Genomic DNA, 23,097 nt, shown 5'->3' on the forward strand with positions numbered 1-23,097 from the left:
ACTTAAAAGTAAACTACATTGGTTTTTAAGTGAATTATCCTCACATTGTTTGAACATTACTCCTTTTCACACATTCTGGGAACCTTATAACTTAGATTATTTGAGGGAAGAAGAACTGAAGATTATTGCTAATTCTGAAGAAAGCATTGGCACATTGTCCTTCATGTTTGACTGCAATTCCATTGATAACAACAAGCATTTTCTGCAATATCAGCCACAAAAGACAGAGGATGATTTCTGAGGTGTCTACACTTGATGAAATTGCATGTTATAAAACATGCTTGCCACATTAATTCCAAAGCCAACAACGAATCCATTGAATATTGAGAATTCAGCTATGTTACATCAATGCATTAAATTAATATAATGTTTAGGTCGAAAATGTTGTGAAGGTGAATGGGTGGGAAGGGTTGATGCTGTAACAAATTACCATTTTACTTTTCTGCCCGCCACTGTAAATGTTGGTGGAGCAATTGAAAGTGCATTGTACCTTTCGGTAATAGAGAACGTGCCACCTAGGACTGGAGCTGGTTTCAGGGTATGGGAATGGAGCCCAATATCAGAACCCAGGTTATGTGTAACCAAGAGAACTAAGTGAGTGTGCGAGAAGAGATAGCAGCAGTTAGGTGGGGAAGGGAGGGCAGGAACAGGTGTTGCTGGTTTGGAGAATCAAAATCAGATTTATTATCACCGACTTGGATGACGTGAAATTTGTTGTTTAGCGGCAGCAGTCCAGTACAAAGACATAAAATTGCTATTAATTACAAAATAAATAAATATTGCACAAAAAAAAGGTTGTTCATGGATCATTCAGAAATCTGATGGCGGAGGGAAGAAACTGTTTCTGAATCGTTGAGGTTGGCAGATAGCCAACGAAAATCAGGGGCAAGACTGCAGTGGCCTCTGGGAGCTGAGCGAGGAGGGGAAGATACAAGAATGATTGAGACCTGGGTCCAGAGTGCAATCAAGGTTAATGGCTGGGGTGAGAAGAGAGGCAGCATCTCAAACACTATAGGAATAACAGAATGATGGTTTAACTGAGAACTGAAATCGCAGAACTGTAGCAGTTGTAAAATTTACACCTTTCCTTACTCGGACTACAAATTACATTCCTTCCACAGAGATGCACTGAAATGCGGTATTAACATAGATGCCTCAATGCAATGCGATCCCTGGATTCCATTCAGAGACGTTAGCTTTTTGCTTTCCAAAAGAACGTTGTTTGCCAATGCATGCTCACTTATGCATGCAAGGATATTATTGACTCCAATGGGAACCTTGACTGATTGCTGAACTGGGAGTCTTAGACAATAGAATAAATGGGGATGCTGGCCATGGTCTCAGACAGTAAGAAGGTCGGGGAGTCGGACCCTGGGCCTCTGGGGCTTGGGGAATCAAGGGAAGGCCTGGGAGCACTGGAGGATTGGAAAAAGATCATGGGATCAGGGAATCTAAGGGATGGGAGGGTGCCTGCAAAGGATCAATGTATGGGACTTAGCTTATGTGGTCCCAAATCCATGGTGAGATATTAAGGGTTGGGAATGGCCAGTGCTAGTCACTAGTGCTCCTAAAACACGATGACAATGGATGGGAAATTATGTCATTCCATGCACAACTGGTGCTGAAATCACAGCAGGTGCTCAAGGGTCAATGACTCTGGGAACTTCTTGAGTCATATAATTATTGTTATGCTATTTCACTTCAGGCAAAATCAAATTTCACTCACATAATGCTGAAGTGTGTTATGTGATGGTATTTTGAGGCCTAAATATTTTTGGCTTTGCAAATAATTCAGCTGTTTTGCTATGCAACTTGCAAATCTGTTTCCTGCCTTATTATTCAAGCAGCCCATTGCGTGAAGTTGATGTGGTGCTGGAGAATATTTAGATCAAGTACCCATATTTTATCAATGCCCAGCTATGACAACTATTTTCCGCAAGGAGTGGACAGAATGGAATACAGATCGTGGCATTTCTCTAACGGGAGCTTTCACCGAAGTAAAAACTGTTTGAAATTGTTCCTGTGGGTCATCAACAATAACTTAGCAATCTGATGTGGCTTTTCATTGATAGTGTGTGTGCTGTTCACAATTTCACCCAAGTAGAATACTTTTGCAGGAGTGAAACTGGGACAGAATTGTTTGAGTGCACTATAAATGGCACAGGTGAAAATGCTCCTACTTTTTTTTATTTTAGAGTAACTGAGATCTGCTCCCATATACAATGCTAGCAGCAGTGACACCTGGTTTTATTTCCATAAGACCATAAGATATAGGAGCAGAAAGGTCATTTGGCCCATCAAGTCTGCTCTGCTATTCAATCATGGCTGATTTTTTTCCTTTTCTCAACCCCATTCTCCTGCCTTCTCTCCATAACTCTTAGCCCCCTTACCAATCAAGAACCTATCAACTTCTGCCTTAAATATACCCAATGACTTAGCCTCCACAGCCGTCTGTGGCAACAAATTCACCTCTCTCTTGCTAATGAAATTCTTCCCCATCTCAGTTTTAAAGGGACGTCCCTTTATGCTCAGTATGTTTTGTGTGTGTTCTCACGCAATACAATCGCTCTGCTTCTTTCTGGTGTTCTCTCTTAAACCATTTCTTGCATTCCTGGTCTTTCATTGGAACACTTTGGATCACTTGTCATAACTTACCTTCTGATCTTTTTATCCTTTTCAGAGCATAATCAGTGATGAATAAGTGTGATCTCTGAGATCAGATAATAAACTGGTTCAAAGGGAAAAAGTGAGCAATAGTAAGAAATTACTAGAGTACAAGATCCTTGAGACTGCCAATTAAAAGCACATGGTCTGAATTTATCTAACTGGCAGGTTCAAAGGCTTAATGCAAAATGTAGACATTTCAAGTTGATGGCAAACCAGAAGAAATACAGAATGTGTTGGGTGATTTTGAATCTTGTAACAGCAATAGCTGAACACTTCTGCATGAAAGACTGATGTGTTACAAACGGAAAGCAAAAATGGATGACATGCAAGTTCTATGAATGAGATGGCCAGAGCTAAAGGAAACTTTAATGTGTCAGCCAATGCAAAGCAGCAGTCAGCAAAGCTAAAGATGTTGAATCACATATCCAGAACTGCTGATAATGGTCAGACTTCATAATGTTCTCTTCAGACCATGTCTTCGGAATGTCAGCATAGAGCAGAGCACAGAACAGCACAGGAAGAGAGTCTCTGACCCTTGAAGTCTGCGGCAACCAAGATGCCAATCTAAGCTATTCCCATCTGCCTGCACAAAGTCCATATCCCTCTATTCCCGATGATGCTGGAGGAACTCAGCAGGCCAAGCAGCCTCCATGGAGAAAAGCAGGCGGTCAACGTTTCGGGTCAGGATCCTTCTTCAGGACCTTTGGGTCCTGCCCTGAAACATTGACTGCCTGCTTTTCTCCATGGATGCTGCCTGGCCTGCTGAGTTCCTCCAGCATCATTGTGTTTTTCATCTAGATTCCAGCGTCTGCAGTCCTTTGTTTCCCTCTATTCCATGCTGTTCATGTGTCTGTGTTGATGCTTCTGAAATGTCATTTTATATCTTTCTTCAATCAAGTCACCCAGTGGTCACAGCTTGTTTCTCAGGAAGTACTCAAAAGCAGAGATGTCACAGGACCAACCTATAAGGGATTGTAGTTATGAGGAAAGTTATGGGTGTAAATGGGATCATTCTAGAAAACTGACACTGCATTTGTGATATATGATTAACCCTATTCCAATTCAATAAAGCGCAAGATGCACACTTTTTTTTTAAAGTGAGCTTGTGCCCATCATTTCAGTGACCAACCAGCTTCAACCATACTGTTGTCTTAATTCTGAGGAGCTAACATAAGATACCTTTATTAGTCACATGTACATCGAAACACACAGTGAAATGCAACTTTTGCATGGAGTGTTCTGAGGGCAGCCCGCAAGCGTCGCCATGCTTCCGGTGCCAACATAGCATGCCCACAACTTCCTGACCTGTACGTCTTTGGAATGTGGGAGGAAACCGGAGCACCTGGAGCAAACCCACGCAGACATGGGAAGAACATACGAACTCCTTACAGACAGCAGTCGGAATTGAGCCCGGGTTGCCGGCTCTGTAATAGCGTTACGCCAACTGCTACACTACCGTGCCCGCCAATTCAATTAGCTAGCAATACTTTAATCTAGCCTGTATCTCTGAAAGGAGAAGTGCTTCCTGGGTGCAAACCCACAGAGAAAATCATTCTCTGGGTGTTAGCTGCTTGTCGGATGGCTTAACCAAACACTGGTGGTACCAGACCCCCAGATGATGTAAAGCTGGATTTGGTGGAGAGGAAAGTAAAGTCCTCTATCCAGAGGGGCCAGTCCCTCTTCTCAAAAAAACAATGAGGCAGCTTTGGGAAGAGGCAGTAAATGAGGTACACTAGACCAAGCCCCAAAGGCATGAATACTGTGTTGCAATAAGTCTAATGATCTTGCATATATGATTGAAATCAGTGAAGGTATCATCAGTTCCCACCTCCCATCAAATGATCCGCCAACCTCGTACACCGCTCCATGCAATGTGCTCCATCTTTCACCTCTGCAATAACCTCTACAGATCAGCGCCAGAACAGAACTAAACATACAATTTCTCCATTGTATCACAACACTTATTATCATCGCAAGCATTACAGCCATTCCTCACACTGTACACACACTGGCTGACACATCACCCAGAAGTGCGGACACCAGCCTCGCCTCCTTGGACTCTGTCTTTACCTCTCGCCTGTCTTGGTGAAGCAGCCACAATATCAAAGACCCCACCCACCCAGGACATTCTCTCTTCTCTCCTCTTCCTCAGGAGCCTGAGGGCACGTACCACCAGTCTTAAGGACAGCTTCTACCCCACTGTGATAAGACTATTGAACGGTTCCCTTATATGATGAGATGGACTCTGACCTCACGATCTACCTTGTTGTGACCTTGCACCTTATTGTACTGCACTTTCTCTGCAGCTGTGACACTTTACTCTGTACTGTTATTGTTTTTACCCGTACTACATCAATGCACTCTGTACTGACCTAATGTAACTGCACTGTGTAATGAATTGACCTGTACGATCGGTATGCAAGACAAGTTTTTCACTGTACCTCGGTACAAGTGACAATAATAAACCAATACAGTACTTTTCCTGTCAGGGAGTAGTTGTGGTATTAACAGAATTAGCAACAGAAAACTGGCACAGGATAACAGGGGCTCCAAAAGATCACCACTGGAAGAGAAACTACTGACCCAATAAAAATGGCTGATTCAGAGCTCAAGGCCACTGGTGACGGGAAGGTGCATGTTTGTCCTTAACTCTCTTTCTCACAACCTATCCTGTAATCACCTCTGACTAACTCGATGCGAACGGTAGGAGAAAAAAAGCGACTTCCATGCTCCCCGCCACAACACCAAACTGCCTTCATCCCTCCCAGACAGCTAACAGCACAAAAGTGATGAAGGTGCCACCTTGTCACTGGATCTATCAATTGCAGCACCAACTTGGAAGTTGACACTGGGCTTGGAGCTCAGTTTAGAGGTGGAACCTGCACTTGGGAAATTACTGGGTATAAGCCGGCTGAAGGCGAGAATACCCCAATGGCCAGCAAAAGCTGGAGGTTGGACATGAGCTCTGCTACAAATCAGTAATGCAGCTCATTTATGAGAAGCTGCTTTGGGGCCTGTGAATCACCATCTTGCTGGAGCCCAGATTGTCAATAGGGGCAGGATACACAGTTTGGGGAAGGTGGTTTCTAATATCCTGACAAACAAGGAGAAGGGGTTCGCTACTCAGTCCCTTGAACCTGCTCCACTATTCAATAAAATCATGGCTGATCTGATTTGAATCTCAACACTTTCCTGTCTACTCCCAGGAAATTTTCAACCTTCATTATCAAAAATCTACCTGAATCTGAATTTTAAAAATATATGCATCACCCTTTAAGGAAGAGAGTTACAAAGTTCTCAGAGAGAAAAGAATGTTTTCCTCATCTCCGTCTTAAGTAGGTGATCCCTTTAAGCAGTGACCCCCGTTTGAAGGACATGCACAATATTGGATATGTACACTTCCAGGCTAGTAACCATACCTCCAACATCAGGGAGGAAAGCAGAAGCCAGGTCCAGCTTTGCACGTGGGTTTGTTCAGAGCCTGGATACACCCTTTCCAGCATGGAAAAAGTGACCAGCTCCATTATAACATGCATAGATCAACTTTTTTTTGGCGTCTCATGACCATTGTCTCAGCACGGGTGGAAACTACTCATTGCAGGTGCTGTAGTGGGAAGCTCAGATATCTGTCATCATGGCTCTTGGGACCAGACTTCATGAAATTTTGAAGGCATCTCAGCAATATATCAATCTGGTCAGCAACATATGACAGGGATGCTGGTTTGTCACCCTAAAGGAGAGGTAGTAGGTTGTTGGACACATATTAATGAATGAGGCAGGAATTAGGCAGGATCTGGCAGAGGTCCTGGAGATATCAAGAGTCCAGGAGCATCATGTTCCTGTTAGGGTGAAGGGTAAACCTGGTAAATTTAGGGAACCTTGACTACAAGAGATATTGACACTCTGGTCAAGAAAAAGTGTACATTGGGTTTAGGAGGTCAGGGATGAGTGAATCCCTTGATGACCATATAAAAAGATTAAGAATACTTAAGAGGGAAATCAGGAGGGCAAAGAGAGGGCATGAGATGAGGTGAGGTTAAGGAAAATCCTAAGAGGTTCTATAGCTATATAAAGAGTGAAGGGATGGCTAGGAAGAGAGAAAATCATGGTTGCTCAAGAGATAAGGGAAACGTGATATTTTGGAGGACATTCGTATTACCAGCGTGGAGGTATTTGCAGCCTTACAGTGCATTAAGGGGGATAAATCCCCAGGGCCTGACCTAGTGCATCCTTGGACTTTGTGGGAGGCTGGAGAAGAAATTGCGGAGGCCCTTGCAGAGATATTTGCTTCATCGTTAGCCACTGGTGAAGTTCCTTAAGAATCGAAGGTGGCTAATGTTGTTCCATTGTTTAAGAAGGGTAGCAAGATTAAGCCAGGGAACTACAGGCCAGTCAGCCTGACATCAGTAGTGGGGAAGTTACTGGAGGAAATTCTGAGGAACAGGATCCACCAGCGTTTGAATAGACAGAGTCTGATTGGGAGGAATCATTGTTACCTTGTGCGTGGAAAGTCGTGCTTTACAAACCTTTCAGAGATTTTGGAAGAGGTAACCAGAAAGGTAGATGAGGGATGGCAGTGGATGTTGTCTGTTTGGACCTTGGTAAGGCCTTTGACAAGGTCCCACGTGGTGTGCTGGTCTGGAAGGTTAGGTCCCGTGGAATCCAGAGAGAGCTAGTTGAGTAGATTCAAAATTGGCTCAGAGGTAGGAAGCAGAGGGTGGAGGTTGAAAGTTGTTTCTCAGAACGGAGGCTGGTGACTAGTGGTGTGCCGCTGGGCTTGTTGTTGGGACCCTTGTTATTTGTTATTTATATAAATGATTTGGATGTGAATGCACAAGGCTTGATCAGTAAGTTTGCGGATGACATGAAATTAGGAGGTGTTGTTAGCGGGCACAGGACTTCTACTACGAATGGTAGGGCACTAGGGAGTGTAATGGAACAGAGGGATCTCGGAGTAAAAGTGCATAGTTCATTGAGAGTGGCATCACAGGTAGACAGGGTGGTGAAAAAGGCTTTTAGCACGCTGGCCTTCATCAGTCAGGGCATTGAGTACAGGAGTTGGGCGATTACATTGCAGTTGTATAAGTCGTTGGTGAGGCCGCACTTGGAGTAATGTGTACAGTTTTGGTTGCACTGTTGTAGAAAAGACGTGGTTAAACTGGAAAGAGTGCAGAAAAGATTTACAAGGATGTTGCCAGGACTAGAGGGCCTGAGTTATAGGGAGAGATTGGCCAGGCTGGGTCTTTATTCCTTGGAACATAGGAGAATGAGGGGCGACCTTATAGAAATGTTCATAATTGTAAGAGGCATAGAAAAGGTGGATGGTAATAGTCTTTTCCCCAGGGTAGGGGAGTCCAAAGCTAGGGAACATAGATTTAGGGTGAGAGGGGAATTATTAAAAAGGGACCTGAGGGGCAACTTTTTTTTTACACAGAGGGTGGTGAGTATATGGAACGAGCTGCCAGAGGAAATGGTTGAGGCAGGTACAATAGTAGCATTTAAGAAGCACTTGGATAGGTACGTGGAATGGTGGGGCTCAGAGGGATATAGGTCAAACACAGGAAATTGGGACTAGATGGGTGGGCACCATGGTCAGCGTGGACTCGTTGGGCCGAAGGGCCTGTACCCGTGCTGTATTGCTCTATGACATATCTGTTGCCCTCTCTCAGCATGACATTATCATCATAAAAAAACAGATTAAGAATTAAAAAGCACACATTTGCATTCATGAAACCATCAGATTTTTATAAAAATCCATCTGATTCACAAATGTTCTTCAGACAAGGAAATCTGTCATCTTTGCCCAGTATGGCTTGTACACATCTCCTGTTAACTATGTGGTTAACTTTTCTACCCTCCCTGATGGTCTTAGCATTCAGTTTGAGGGCCAGTAAGTGTGAGCCTTGCCTTGACACCAATAGCCCGAAGTCTAAAAATGAAACAAAAAGCACTGAAAGAGCGTAATAATTGTCCAGAAGTAAGAGTAAACATCCTGGAATCTTTGAAGTAACAATTGGATGTTTAAAATAGGTTATGTTCCAATCTTTCTGGATGTCTGAATTAAATTGTCAAGTTGTCTTTTTCAACTGTAATTATCTTGTGTACAAGCGAGTACAGCAGTTTCCACAGCTTCCAACAACTCTATAAGCACAAAGCCTGGAACGAAATAATTTCCAAAAATTAACTTTGTAATCTATTTTTCAGTAACATGTTAAAATGGGACTGAGTATTAAATCCACATGGTACAGGAGGACCATAGTTTAAATTACAGGCTGTGAATGTAGTTTTACTATCACTGTTCATTACCACAGATATCAACCACCCATGATTTTAATAAAAAAAAGTAAAACTTTGAATTGTAGCATTTCAGAGGATGGAAGGGATCATTGAAACAGCATTCACCAGGGGTTCAGGTGGCATTGATGAATCATTGAAGATTCACCCTTTTCAACTATAATCTGAATCTGCAGATTTATTAGCTTACTCTGGTTTATGTACCGTGAGTGATTGTGCAGTAAGTTTTGAACGACAACACAACAGGGGATTCAGGTGAAAAGTACATTGTGTTAACTGCTCTTAAGGCTCGTTTCACAACCAACCCATTATTATTCAGTATGTTTCCTGGTGGCTGAGGAACAATTTATAATTTCACTGTTCAATTGAGTGTTAATTCCTTTCAAGGAGAACTAAAAACAATATCAAACGTGGTTGACAGATGACACACACTTACAAATTAATTTGAAGTCCACTTAAAAAAGACATCTACTGGATAAAACTTCACCGGTGGCAGTTGCATGTGGATCATTTTCAAAAAAAGAACATCTGCCTTTTGCATCGACAGTGCTCACATGGGTCTTTCAAACACGTGAAGCAGCACTAAAACACCACCACCACTGAGATATCTTCTAGAAATGCACAGAAACACATGGTACTTCAGCAATTGATGTAGAAACGTTTTGAAGAATTGCTTTTATTATCAGCTCTCTTCCACCTGGTAACATATAGAAGTTAATGTTGTTTAAAAAAATTCTTTCTCCCTAATCCACCAATATTCTCCCATCATTTTTCAACTGAATGGTTCTTCATTGTGTAATATTATATGGATACTGGAAAGTCTGTGGGATTTCAATTGAAGATCCTGAGCCAAGGCACAGCCACCATTTGGCTGTTTATCCACAGAAGATAGCATATCTAAGGCAACTAGCAAATGAACTAAGTGTTTGTCACAGTTTATCAACCAAATGGGGACCACCTAACCCTCCTGTGCCAGAAACTGGACTTTGTTCCCTGTTTCTATGCTGAACACCGTTGCATTTGATGCTGATGCTAAATCTGATCCCTTGCAAAGTTTCGAGGAACTGGTCACAAAGACGTTTGAAACAGTAGTTGACTGATTTCCACCCAGAAACAAGCTGTCAAATGAAAGTCGTGTGATTTCCAATGAGACTTCATTTAACTTGGCTCATCTCCTGCCCCAACCAGGGAAAGGCGTCAGCACTTAAAGACACACTCTCCACAACAGCCTCATAGCAGCAACACACCAATATCGGCTGCCACAGTGGTGGCAGAGGGGCTTTGGACAGTGCTCACATACACCCAGAGGGACAGGCAAGCCCTGATCAATAAGATACATGCCAGGAGGGAGGTGATGTGTGGTGAGGGCCAGGAGACCTGTCAGACCCACCCAAAGAAGAGCCTGGCAAGAGGTGGCAAAAGTTCTCTCCCCTGTAGTAGCAGCGACAATCCCTGTGCCATGCAGCAATGTGGAAAGAGACTGCACGTCCTTGCAAGAAATGTCAGGGTGATCTGCGCACCACTGTTTACACCTGCAGAGTGCAGATCCTCATAGAGGCTTGTACTTCATGCGGAGGTTTGAGTTCTTTAAGATTGGTGCCACTCATGAGGAAAGACAAAGATGTAGCAAGCCAGTTACATAACCGGAACAAGGATTCATTATTCAGGTTTTACAATCAGTGCAGGCAGCCCCGTGAAGTGGAATAAGCAGTATTTTTATGGTGACATCTGGGTTACTCCATCTGATTATCGGCACTAACCACCGGACTGCAGATGCTGGAATCTGCAGCAAAAACAAACTGCTGGAGGATCTCAGCAGGTTGAGTAGCATCTGTAGAGGCCAAGGGATCGGTCAGTCCTGATGCAGGGTCTCAAACTGAGAAGTCATCTGCAGGTCATCCCCAGGTCACGGCAGGGTTCCGTTCCTGTGAACTGTTCATAACCCGAACAGTTTGCAAGTCAGAAATGCAGCCGCGAACGCAGTTCCAACATGGTAGAAGGTGCCTGTAGCTCTACAACAGCTGGCAGAGCCATCCTGCCGGTCTCCCAAACGTTCATTCATATGTACAGGTTGTACATAAGTTGGGCATTTGATACCTGGGAGGACCTGTATCCCTTTGCCTCTACAGATGCTGCCTGACCTGCTGAGTTGCTCCAGCAGTTTGTTTTTGCTCCATGTCTGAATGCTGTCCAGGTATTCCTCCATATAGATAAGGTTTCTTTATTCATCACATGTACATCAAAACACACAGTGAAATGCATCTTTTGTGTAGAGTGTTCTGGGGGCAGCCCACAAGTGTCGCCATGCTTCCAGTGCCAACATAGCATGCCCACAACTTCCTAACGCATACGTCTTTGCAATGTGGGAGGAAACCGGAGCACCCGGAGGAAACCCACGCAGACACATGGGGAGAATGTATAAACTCCTTACAGACAAAGGCTGGAATTGAACCCGGGTCGCTGGCGCTGTAATAGCGTTACGCTAACTGCTACACTACCGTGCCTGCCCTATAGGCATGGTGTTTGAAAGATGGAATAACCTGCAGTCAGTACTGGAGCCCTTTAAATACTGAGAAGAGCAACAAAATTAAGACAATATGCTAATAGTTCTGAGGTATGTTCGTAAGTGCTAAAACAAAACTACACCACGTTGAGAGCCAATGTAAAACACAGGAAAAAATTACGCCAGTGTTAACAGTCCCCTGAAGGCTCAGTGTATTTATTCAGTGAATAAGTTAATCATGTAGGCCAGGCAGGTTCCAGGGCTGATTCCCCAGTCTGTGCTTCATTGTGTCAATTTAGCTCAACGTGAAGAATTTTTGTCTCTGAATTAGGATATGCATTTCTCCCTGCTGTATACATCTGTGGACAGAACAACAGTGACAGCACTTCACAAAATAATGAATTGCATGCAAAGTGCTTTGAGACATCTTGCAGATGTTATGCTACATAGATTAGATAACTGAACTTAATATTTGTTGCTGCATTCAAACCACAACCTCTGAGCGGCACGGCAGCGTAGCGGCTAGTGTAACACTATTACAGTGCCAGCAATCGGGGTTCAATTCTTGTCGCTGTCTGTAAGGAGTTTGTAAGGAGTCACTGGGTCGGAAGGGCCTGTTACCATGCTGTAAATAAAGTTTTTTAAAAAAAAAGTTTTTACTCCAACAGAGTATATACCTCTCCTCTCCCACTGCTCTGTTTGTTGGTCTATTACTTGATTCCTCATTGCTTGATCGCTTGAAACAATCACCATTTCAACAACTGCTCCCACCAACCCACAGTTCCTGGGCTTCTATTCCGTCCTAATTCAGCATTTTGTCTGCTTTCTTCTCTTTCCTCCTATCTTTACCAATCTTCCCTCCTAAGCTCTTCATTCCAATTTGTCCCCAGTCCCCTGCCACCTCAACACCCCACAACCTCACTTCAAATAAGCAAGGATATGAAGTACTTGAGGTTTCAATAAATAATAATGTGACCTCAGTTGGGTGCGTTATACACTTAAGTTGCTATGTTGCACATCATTCAAATTTAACTGATACAAGCAAATTATTGATGTAAAAACGATGTTATGTACCTTATGTAAAGGACACTTGAAAAAAAATCTTGTACAGAAAAAGCTCATCTTTTTCAGCCCTATTGGTGATGATAGAAGTTAAAATGTGCTCTTTGCAATCTTCACCTGTAATACTTGCAGTTGCTGCTTAGTGCTGGTAACTTTAACCAGGCTGTTCTTAGAAAAGGCTGTCTCATTCACATTATAAGTGTGTTTGGAGGCAAGGTCAGTCAGAAGATTTACATGTGACAATGAAGTCCCGTTGATACAAGTGGTGTTGTAAGCCATTATTGATTGTATGGAATTAAAAATTATAGAGTTAGGTGTAACAGAGTATATGTCAGCATGGTAGTAAATATCTGTTCTTAATAGTAAGTAAATATTTGAAAAAAGCAAGATATCAAGAGAAACAAGTTTGAGCCAGCAGATGTATTCAACTTACTGGGGTTGATACCATATTGCCTCTGAAACATCCATGGGGATCTTTATGTGTAATTAATCCATATCCATGGCTTCTGACACAAGCCTACACTGTGCTACTAGCTAATTTAAAAGACTGCTACACGCAGCCTGCAATTACAATGCAGTTGTGCTGCACACTTCAGCTGGACAGCAATATTATGAATAGCAAGCACCATTCAAAGTCAGGTTGCACCCCTGAAATGGAGATGCATTGTGGCTGCAGTATTAGTTGTTGCAGAAGGTATTTTGGCCTGAGAAATAATGGTTCAAGAAGTGAGACAGCAAGCTCATGGTTTTGTGACCCTGCATTGGTCGAGGAGAGCTGTCATCTATCCACAGGTGGTTGGAATGGTCTCCAAAGACAGTGGGGCAGGTAGTCTGAGCAGTCAAGGCCAGCACATGAGGCTTGAGGATCTGGACATAATGCCATAACATGCTCAATGAACATACAGGGGAAGTCATGATCAGTGAATGCATCTTCATATGGAAGTTCCCACTCACTGCACGATGATACTCAGTCACTTCTCTATGCATGACCCCATTAGTTATCTGGTAATGACCTCTATTCATCAGACCTCATACCCAACACTCACAGGTTCACTCATCCTTGAATCATCACCATTACCGCAAGTTTCAAATTCCGAACTTGTCAGCTAGTCGACGATGTCAAGCACATCCGTCAAACACATCACACAGGTGAGTCCCAAACTCCACTCTCTCTTGTAGAACCAGGTAGTGTTCAATTGGTAGGGGGCAGGTGCAACTGCATGTGTTGTCCTTCTTGGAGGAAAGAGTGCTCGCCAACCTGACCAGGGAGTGGTGGAATATCAACAGGCGGAAGTGCAAGGAGATGAAGAAACACCCCCAGCACCCTTTTTCTGAGAGGTTAACTCTGCTTCTCGCTTCACAGATTCCGCCCGAGCTGCTGAACTTGCAGAATTTACTGTTTTTATTTCAGATTTCCGGCATCTGCAGTGTTTTCCTTTTTGTCTCATGCCACTGGAATGACTACAATCTTTCAAAGATATAGGTTATTCCTACAGAATGCAATCAACCCTGAAGTAATCTGTTTATATTTCCCTGTTAAGAAATTCATAGCATACACCATGTTTTCCTTCTGGCCTGGACTAGCAATCAGCTGCTTTAATCTATTTCCAGTACCAGACTCCTCATATAGCAGATGTTTCTTGGGCTGCTGCTCACCTCTGTCAACAGTAGATATCCCACTGCTGGTGGATGGAACAGTGTAAATCCTGCTCCAGCAGACTTTCAATGCCACTGTTATTGAAGAGATAAATCTAGGACTTTGTAAGATTTACACTGAACTGAACTTCCTTTTGAAGACAATTCAAGCATCTCACAACTGTGCTGGAGAAACACAGCTCTTTACGTTCTTATGAAGAAACACTGTGCTACTCTGATACCCAAAATGATACTAATTATGGTCAAAAAATGAAGCAAATGTTGGCTGCTTTTACAGGTGAGCGACTACAGGCAAATATTGCAAAACAGCGGGAGGGTGTTAGCATGAGCAGCATATTAAATGATTGCAGGTCAATGACACTGCTTTTACAACTTTGAGAAATGAAAATTATTCATTTATATGTAAAAGCTCTTCTTGTTTTAGTCCCTTGTAAAACATCCCTGGACTTGCTGATGTGGAATTACTATCGATACGCAACAATTCAAATTATCTGAGAATAATCAGAACTGACAAATCACCATGCATAGAAGATTGCAGTATTCAATATCTAGGTCAGTCAGACCTAGCTAACGAATAGCTCATCATCAGTGCAGCTAACAAATGCATTGAACTCAGCCAATTTTGTTTCTTCAGTAATACTTACCAAGGATAAGAAGTTTTGCGTCTGCTGTATCAATGTCCAAGGAAGTTCTTGCGACACAGGTGTAAGTCCCTTCATCATCTTCACTTACATCAATAATTTGAAGAATATCGTCATCCATTAGTATTCTAGAAGGGAACAAATTACAAATGGTATATTGTTAGCTGTAGAGTTGATTTTCATGTTTATTTATATTAGAAACTATTCTACCAATAGATACCAGCCCATTGGATGTATGTTTAATGACATAATTTTCAACATATAAATTATTCTCAGTCCACTGGTATCAAATCATAAGATCCCAATATTAGAACTATAGGGCGTATTGGGTTTACTTTATTCGCTGCTAAGTTCCAGATCCAAGTCACATCATTCTGGCAAGCTGCAGACCAGAATAACAAGAGTTATCATCTAACTGCAGTGAAGCAAATCCCAACGGCTAGTTTAGGTCAACACTTCCCATGTGACCTCTCTAGTCTTCGGTCTCCTACATTGCTCAACAATATCCAGTGTAATCTCAAGGAACAGCATCTCATCTTCACAGTTACAACCCCCAGCACTTAATATTGACTTCAACAACTGCAGGCACCACCCACCCACACCACCCCCATCCCCCCAACACCTTTCATTTTTTCCACAGCCATGGCTGTATCTTTTCTTCAATTTGTTATTTTTTCAATTTACTTGCATATCATTTTTCTCCAAATGCTTATTTTTGAAGTAATAGTTGCCTTGACAATTTGGGTCTGCAGCCTATCACAGACATTCTGTCTGTTCTCTCCACCTTCCCCTCTCTGTACTTGTCTTGTCACTTTTCCAATTCTGATGAAGTACCCCAACCTAAGCTGTTGACTCTGTTTCTCTCCCCACTGACACTACCTGTCCAATCAAGTCCTTCCAGCATTTTCTGTTTTAGTTCCCAACCGTTAGCTGGTGATCTGTACTGCTGGATAAGTACAAGCAGGAAAAGTGAGGAAGCAACAAGGTAACTTTTAAAAATGTCCAGATGCACCTTCAAGGAAAAGGTACAAAGTCAGGAATAAATTGGCAATGTGTCAGCTCTTAAAGCTAATTTTGTAAATTTAGCTCACAAAAAACTTGGAGGTGCATCACAGCTGTTTAAAAATGAAAATACTTTCTGACTTCTTTTCCTAAAAGTAGACAAAGGAAAAGAGATTTCCTGGATTATGTAAAAAGTATTTTCAGCAATTGAATCGTGTGCATATGTCAAACACTGAGCAAATGTTAGCACATAAAACATAAAATCTTGATAGCCAGACCTCAAATTAGATTATGAAACACAATCAGTATGTCTGCAGACAATTGACCTAATGAAGAGGGACCTATTGATTTGGCAGCTTTCACTTTATCTGATGATGTTGGTGGTGGTTTGCTGTTGGTTATAATGGTGACTGAAATGGAGGCCTTCTTGTCCATCTTACAAAATATTACCTGTCATTCTCTGTTTGGTCACTGTAAATTTCAAACCCATCCTTCCTCCATGATAATTCAAAGTCATTTTCGAAAGCCGAATCATATTCAGCATGACATTTAAACTGTGCAGTTGCAGCCTTCTGTATCATTAAATCCTCTGGGGGAACCACTATTTCTGTTGCAACTGAAAGGAAGACAGAGGACCAGAAATGCAGTGAGCACAGTTTTCACAATGGCAATATATAAAACTGAGCAGAATCATTTTCAATGTATTAACATTGTACATGACAGCATTTGGACATTTAGATCAATGTATGGTTACAATTAATGTCATTGGTTGTTCCATGAAATGTGTGCCTGAGGAAACAGCTTCCTAAATCTTTCTTACCTGTTCATTTGCTTTGTTTTTGATTGTTAAACCACCATTGTTTGAAGTTACAATGCAGTAAAAAAACATAGCATGGATCCTGCCTGAGAAAGTATTTGTATTCACAGAAGAATATAAACAGAAAATGCAGGACATACAGTGCAATTCAATAGGTTTTTGAAGAATAATGTACAATGTGATCTTCACCTGTGGCCAAGACAAGTTATTTGTCTCTCATTTAATGAGCAGGCACTTGTAGCTTGAATAATGTGCTTTCAAATGTGGAATGCTGTGTCATCTAAGGCAGAAATATGCTTAGACCCTTACAATCATCTTCATGGTGGAGAACATTATGTCAAAATCTGACTCAGCATTAGTTCTTAATTTGTGTTAAGGTTCTGAAGCATGATATTCTTTCACTCAGGAAATACGTCCCAATCTGCAGGAGTAAGATCTTAACGACCAATATCTTTGTCGGAGAGGCAGACTAGAAGTAGCTTAAAGGTGAAAAGAGAGTGAGTGAGCTGGGGATGTTTAGAATGGGAATTCCAGTGTTTGAGGCCTTGGAAACTGGTGGCATATCCCCCAATAGTAGATAAGCTAAATTTGGGAAAAGTCCAGAGGCTAGAATTGAAGGAGTGCAGCTATTTTGGCTGATTATTAGCTTGGAAAAGATTGGAGGTTTGAAGGGATTAGGCCATGGTAGAATCTGAAAACAACAATGAGAAATTTAAAACGGATGCATTGCTTAACAGTACCCAATGTAGGTCAGGGAACCCAGGGCGATAGGTAAGTTGACTCAGTGTGAGTCGGGCCACAGGCAGTAGAGTCTTACTTGGTCTCAAGGCTGTCAACAGTAGAATAAGGGAAGCTGATCAGGAGTGAATGGAACAGTAATACTGAAAGGTAACAAAAGCTTATGAGGTTTTCTGCAATGAATGAGCTGAGGAGGAAGTGGAGTGTTTAGTGATCACAAGACATCATCATTTTAGGATCAAATATAACACAAAGTTTGCAAACAGTATGGTTCTATTTCAGACAGTTGCCTGGAAGAGAGAGAGAGAGAGAGAGAGCGCTGACATCTTAGAAACAGAGCTTGGAGTGGGAAATGAAAACAATGGTTTTGGTCATCCCCATATAGAACATAGAACAGTACAGCACAGAACAGGCCCTTTGGCCCACAATATTGTGCCAACGTAGCTATTCCCTCCTACCTAGAGAATGCCCATATCCCTCTATTTTCCTCTCATTCATGTGCTATGAATGCAGAAATATAGGACAATATTTCTGCTCATTCAGTATTCAATGTCAGGCAAGCAACCTGGTAATTTAGAGACAGTGGAGGAGGTCAAGACAGGTGGGGGTTCGGTGGTGGGGGTGGGGTTGAGATACAGCTTAAACCATATTTCAGGTGATGTTCCATATTTCCATGTTCCTTTATGACACAGGAGCCACCCATTTCAGCTCATTGAATCTATGCTAGCTCACTGAACAAGCCCACATTAATTTTTTTTTGTAACATATTCTCCCCCTCCTATTCCTATCATCTGTCCCTAGATCCTACCACTCACCTATATGAGGGACAATTTACACTGGCCAACTAACTGACCAACCTGCATGTCTTTGGAATGTGGGGGGAAACTGGAGCAACCCCTATGGTCACAGGGAGAATGTGCCAACTCCACACAGACAGTAGAGGGCAGGATCAAACCTGCATTTCTGGAGCTGCAAGGCAGCAGTTTTATTTGCTGTGTCACTCTGCTGCCAAGAGTTGCAAAGAGACAGTAGGTACATGAGAAATTAAAGGGTGCGGAGGGTAGATCCTCAAGGGCAGGTACAAGTGTGGAAAGAGAAATGATTGCAGGTGATTCATCCATCCAGCTGGATAACAGTAGAGAGGTGTTAGGGGAAAAGGTGCAGAGGAGGTTTAGCAGGATGTTATCTGGGATGCAATATTTCAGTAATGAGAGCCTGGACAGGCTGTGTTTGTTTTCCTTGGAGGAGAGGAGGCTGAGGAGGTATTCAAAATTATGGGGAGAATAGACAAGAGTAGATCGTGAGAAAGATTTCCCCATTACAGAGAAGTCCCACAGCCAGAAGGTTATAGGTTTAACATGAGTAGTAAGAGGATTAAAGGGGGTCTGAGGGAAATTGTTCTTTTATCTAGAGGGTGGTTGCTGGACGAACACTTGAATCGCCAAGGCAAAGAATGCTACGAACCAAGTGCTGGTAAACAAAATTTGTATAGATGAGTCAGCAAATGGAGCCAAAGGACCTGTTTCTGTGTTGTATGACTCTCTAACTCCAAGAAAGTGGCTGCAGGTGGCTGCATCAAAGTCTGCAAGTAAATTGAGAAAGGCAAGGAGGAAGTCACCTTGCCCAATCAGGCAGGACATCTTTGGTGACTTTGTCATGAGCCACTTTAGTTGGGAAGCCGAATTAGAGGGATTCAAACATGGAGATCCTGTAAAGATAGGCAACATTTGCTAGTTCAAGGACTGTGAGGGGCTGGGAGATGGGGTGGTAGTTTGCAAGGACAGCATTTGCAAGGGTTGAGGAGGCAAGCAATAACAGCAGTTCTAAAGGAGCAGAGGACCTAAGAAAAGGAAACGGTTAACAATATCAATGTACGTGGAGATTAAGAAGGAAGTTGGGTCTTAGTAGAATACATATTAGAAAGAACAAGGGTAACTATAATGAACAATTATATAAAGAATAATGATTTATTATATGTTGAATGCAAAACTGTCAGCTGTCAACAGCACAAAGTATTGATTGGTTCAACAAAGATTTGACCAAACGTAATGCAATTAAGTGAAAAAGCAACATACCAATGAATTTCGGTTAACTCACAGGTTGGTATTAATACACAAATTCCAAAATTTGTTTATTTTCATTAAATATATCCTGTTACACAGTGATCTAGGTGATTTTTTTTTAGCAGGTTGTTCGGGGATTGTTGGGAAGTGTCTTTTACCAAATGAGGCGACTTAATGAAGTCTGTTTTTCAAATTGGAATTTCGCAACAAATTTTTACATGCAGTAGTTTTCGTTGATCTAACAACTCAGATGAAGCAAGTAAAGCGAAATGAGAAATGAACAATCCAAGTCTAGACCCACTAAAACCCTAAAGCACAAAATTCAATTGCTGGTTATTTGCCCCTAATTTATCAATAGAATTCACTACAATATCTCAAAGGACATTTAGAAACACAAACCCAGCTAATCAATTTTTCTGGCTGAGTTGCAAAACCAACTCACAGAGAAGGCCTGTTGTTTCTGTGTTCTATCTAGTAATCTGAGATGCATTCTCTTGAAAAGAGTGGTTTGATTTTTAAAACAAAAATGGACGTTTCAGGCAGATGTTTGAAATAATGAAGAATAATGATTTATTATTTACTGAATATAAAACTGCTACTGCCCACGGCACTAAGTATTGATCGGTTCAGCACAGATTTGACCAAATGGAATGCACTGAAATGGAAAAGCAACATACCAATGAATCAGTTAACTTACAGGTAGTGTTGATGCGCGCGCACACACGCACGCACACACACACACACACACACACACACACTCAAATGTGTGTTTATTTTCATGGAATACATCTTTCCGCACAGCAATCCAGATGTACTTATCATTTTAGGGGAAATGTTGGGAGGTATCTTTTACCAAACCAATGATGTCTGTCTACAAACACCCTCCTGCCCAGAGCACTGCCCTCACATTTGACCTAAATTCTCCAGGAACTGTACTGCTGAAATATTTCAATGGATCCATCTGATTAAATGCTCTATAATACACAGAGTATCTAATTTCGAAATAGAGCTAACTCAGAGACCATTTGCTTTCATTGGTAAAATCTCAAGCGTCTTACAGTTCTGACAAAAATATTTTTTTATGTTTGTAAGTACTGAAGAAGCCCAGTTGCTACAAAATGCATCCCCGGTGCCATCCATTATGAATGGACGTTAGTTTCAGAGCTGCTGGATTCTGTTTTTTTGCCCGAGGTCCCTGCCAATCAAGTAGGCGGAAACCAAGACAAAGAACTCAGGTCAGAAGCAGGCAGGCAAAACCAGGTGCTTTTGAAATTGACCTCTTGAGAACAGCTCACACTTTCAAAACAAAAATACCTTGATAATGCTATCTCAGATATGTAAGTTGCCTCTGTATCCTATCTGTACTTTGGTGTGCAAAAGAAAAGCAATCTTAAGTTACTAATTTTTACACAAAAATAAGCTTACAAATTAAATAAGTAGTGCAGTAGCAAGCTGTGCTTGTGGGTCAAAGCATAATTTTTTACGACCTTGTTCAATGTAATTGTATTGTAACACAACATAACATCTGTTCATTGTAAGAACTTGTTCAAAAAATGCATGCATGCAAGCATGCTAATCATCTCATTATCAGACAGCTCCTGCAGCATTGTACCACGGCAAGGAATCAGCAATTCAAAGGCAACACATGAGGCAAGAAAACTGGCAAGAAGAAATCAAACGACTGAAGGATATCAATTATTGTTCACCGACAGGATAAGGCCATTCAACCCAATTAGTTCAAATTATGAATAGATCAACCCCAACCCCTCTCCGTGATCTTTCATCCCATTGTTCTCCTCTGAGAAATATCTGAATGCCAACTCTAGTTCCCTGTTCTCCAGATGTATTTCCCTTTTGAAGGCAATGTTCAGCCTTGTGTTCCTAATATTGCTTCTGAACTTGCTCCTAATGTTTTTTCCCCAAGGTGAAAGTGCCTTCATCACTGTAATAATCTTGAAAGCCACATGAAGAGATAGCAAGCCTAAATTCCTTCATGTTTCCTCAAACCTATAATCACCTCTTGCACTTGCTTCTGCATCCTCTCAAAAGAGATTTGCTGCACTTAATTGCATTAAGGCACCTGAATCCTATACAGCCTCCCCGTCACAATGAAACCATTTCATTCTATCCTGCCCTTGGCTTACATAAACAACAGCCCCTTTTGCCTTTCTATTGCAAATTAGCACAAGTCTGACACATGTACAGATCAGTCACTATAAGCCTTGGTTTTGCTGGTAAACAATGGTTGCTCAAGAAACATACAAGTCACTACATTGAAGGGGTGATCACTTCACACACTTTGAGACATGTTGACATTATGAAGTGCCATGTAATTATGCTATAATTATGACACCTCTTTCCTCATCTCCAGTCTATATGAGAGTGCTTTGTTTTTATGCTTTGCTCTCTTTTTTCCTTCCATATTACCCTATCCATATTATAGTGCATTTGTCCCACCCCCTAATTCTATCACCAACCCCAACATCCTGATTGTACCACGTTCTCACTTTTATTCAAAGACGTTAAAGAGCGTTGATGGGGGTTGGAGTGTTGGTGAAAGAGGGTGGTGGAGGTGGAACATACATTCAAAATATGAATAGACTCCATTGCCCACTTTGGAGCTCTTTATTACATTGTACAGAACAGAATATGCCGAATTATTCTACAACCTGATGCAAAACTTTGAACAGGAGCAACAGAAGCAGGAGTAGGCCATTTGATCCAGTGCTCCTTCTCTGCCTTGAAGCTGTTCATGGCTATTCTTTTACCTCAGCACCACTTTCCTGGACTAAGCTAATAATACCTTGATTCCTTTAATAGCTAAAATATCAATGTCTTAAACATACTCAGTGACTGAACTTCGACAGCCTTTTTGAGTAGAGAATTCCAAACATTCACCATCTCCTTGGTGAAATTTCTTCTTATCCCTGCCCTGAATGGTTATTTTGAGACTGAGATGGTTTCTAGTCCCCCAAGCCAGTGTACACATCAACTTCTTATCTCCCTGTCAAGCTCAGTAAGAATTTTGTACACTTCAATGAGATTTGACGAGAGGGCTTCTTTTTAAGGCGGCAGGATCATATCTTGCTTTTCAAACAGTATATATTACATTTGATTTGAATTCAGAAAGGAATGCTTTCTGTTCAATATTGACCTTATAGTGTCAATACAATTTAGATGATTCCTGGGATATTCTTTCTGAATAAGATTCTTCTGCTTAACAGAGCATAATTATTGAATAAAATTAATTAATATTGTTAAAAACATGAGAAAATTCATTTTTAATTCTTTTCACAAATAAGACTATATTTATAGTAACTAGCATTAACTGTTACTTAAAAAACTATTAATGCATAATAAAATTGCAAATAAAATCACTAAAAAATTATAAATAACAAGCATGATGCTAGGAACCTATTTTAATGTCAGATACAACAGCCCAGAAATACCACATTAAAAATTAATGTTGTCAAAATATTAATTTAACAGTTGTAGCAAAAGCAGTTCTGAAATCCAAAAACAAGATAATGCAGACTTCTAATTACTGTGGGATTATGGCCTCTCCGTGGACAGCTGGTTCTAGGGTTTGTGCCTCCAACAGCTGCCATGACAATGAGCAGGTCTTGTGGGCTCTGTAACCACACTTTCCTCTCA

The 23,097-nt window shown here is 41.6% G+C and overlaps 1 protein-coding gene across 22 annotated transcripts in view; it reads right to left on the bottom strand.

Annotated features, from left to right (window-relative positions):
- Nucleotides 1-23,097, bottom strand: part of chl1b (cell adhesion molecule L1-like b) — a 689,122-nt gene that overhangs the window by 272,804 nt on the left and 393,221 nt on the right. For all 22 annotated transcript variants that reach the window (XM_052017114.1, XM_052017111.1, XM_052017119.1 and 19 more), the window contains 2 exons: nucleotides 16,276-16,441; nucleotides 14,827-14,951 (listed from right to left, as the gene is read on the bottom strand). In XM_052017114.1, coding sequence (XP_051873074.1) covers nucleotides 14,827-14,951; nucleotides 16,276-16,441 — 291 coding nt within the window. The remainder of the gene's footprint in view (nucleotides 1-14,826; nucleotides 14,952-16,275; nucleotides 16,442-23,097) is intronic.

Source organism: Pristis pectinata, chromosome 6, assembly GCF_009764475.1.
Source record: "Pristis pectinata isolate sPriPec2 chromosome 6, sPriPec2.1.pri, whole genome shotgun sequence".
NCBI classification, from domain to species: domain Eukaryota; kingdom Metazoa; phylum Chordata; class Chondrichthyes; order Rhinopristiformes; family Pristidae; genus Pristis; species Pristis pectinata.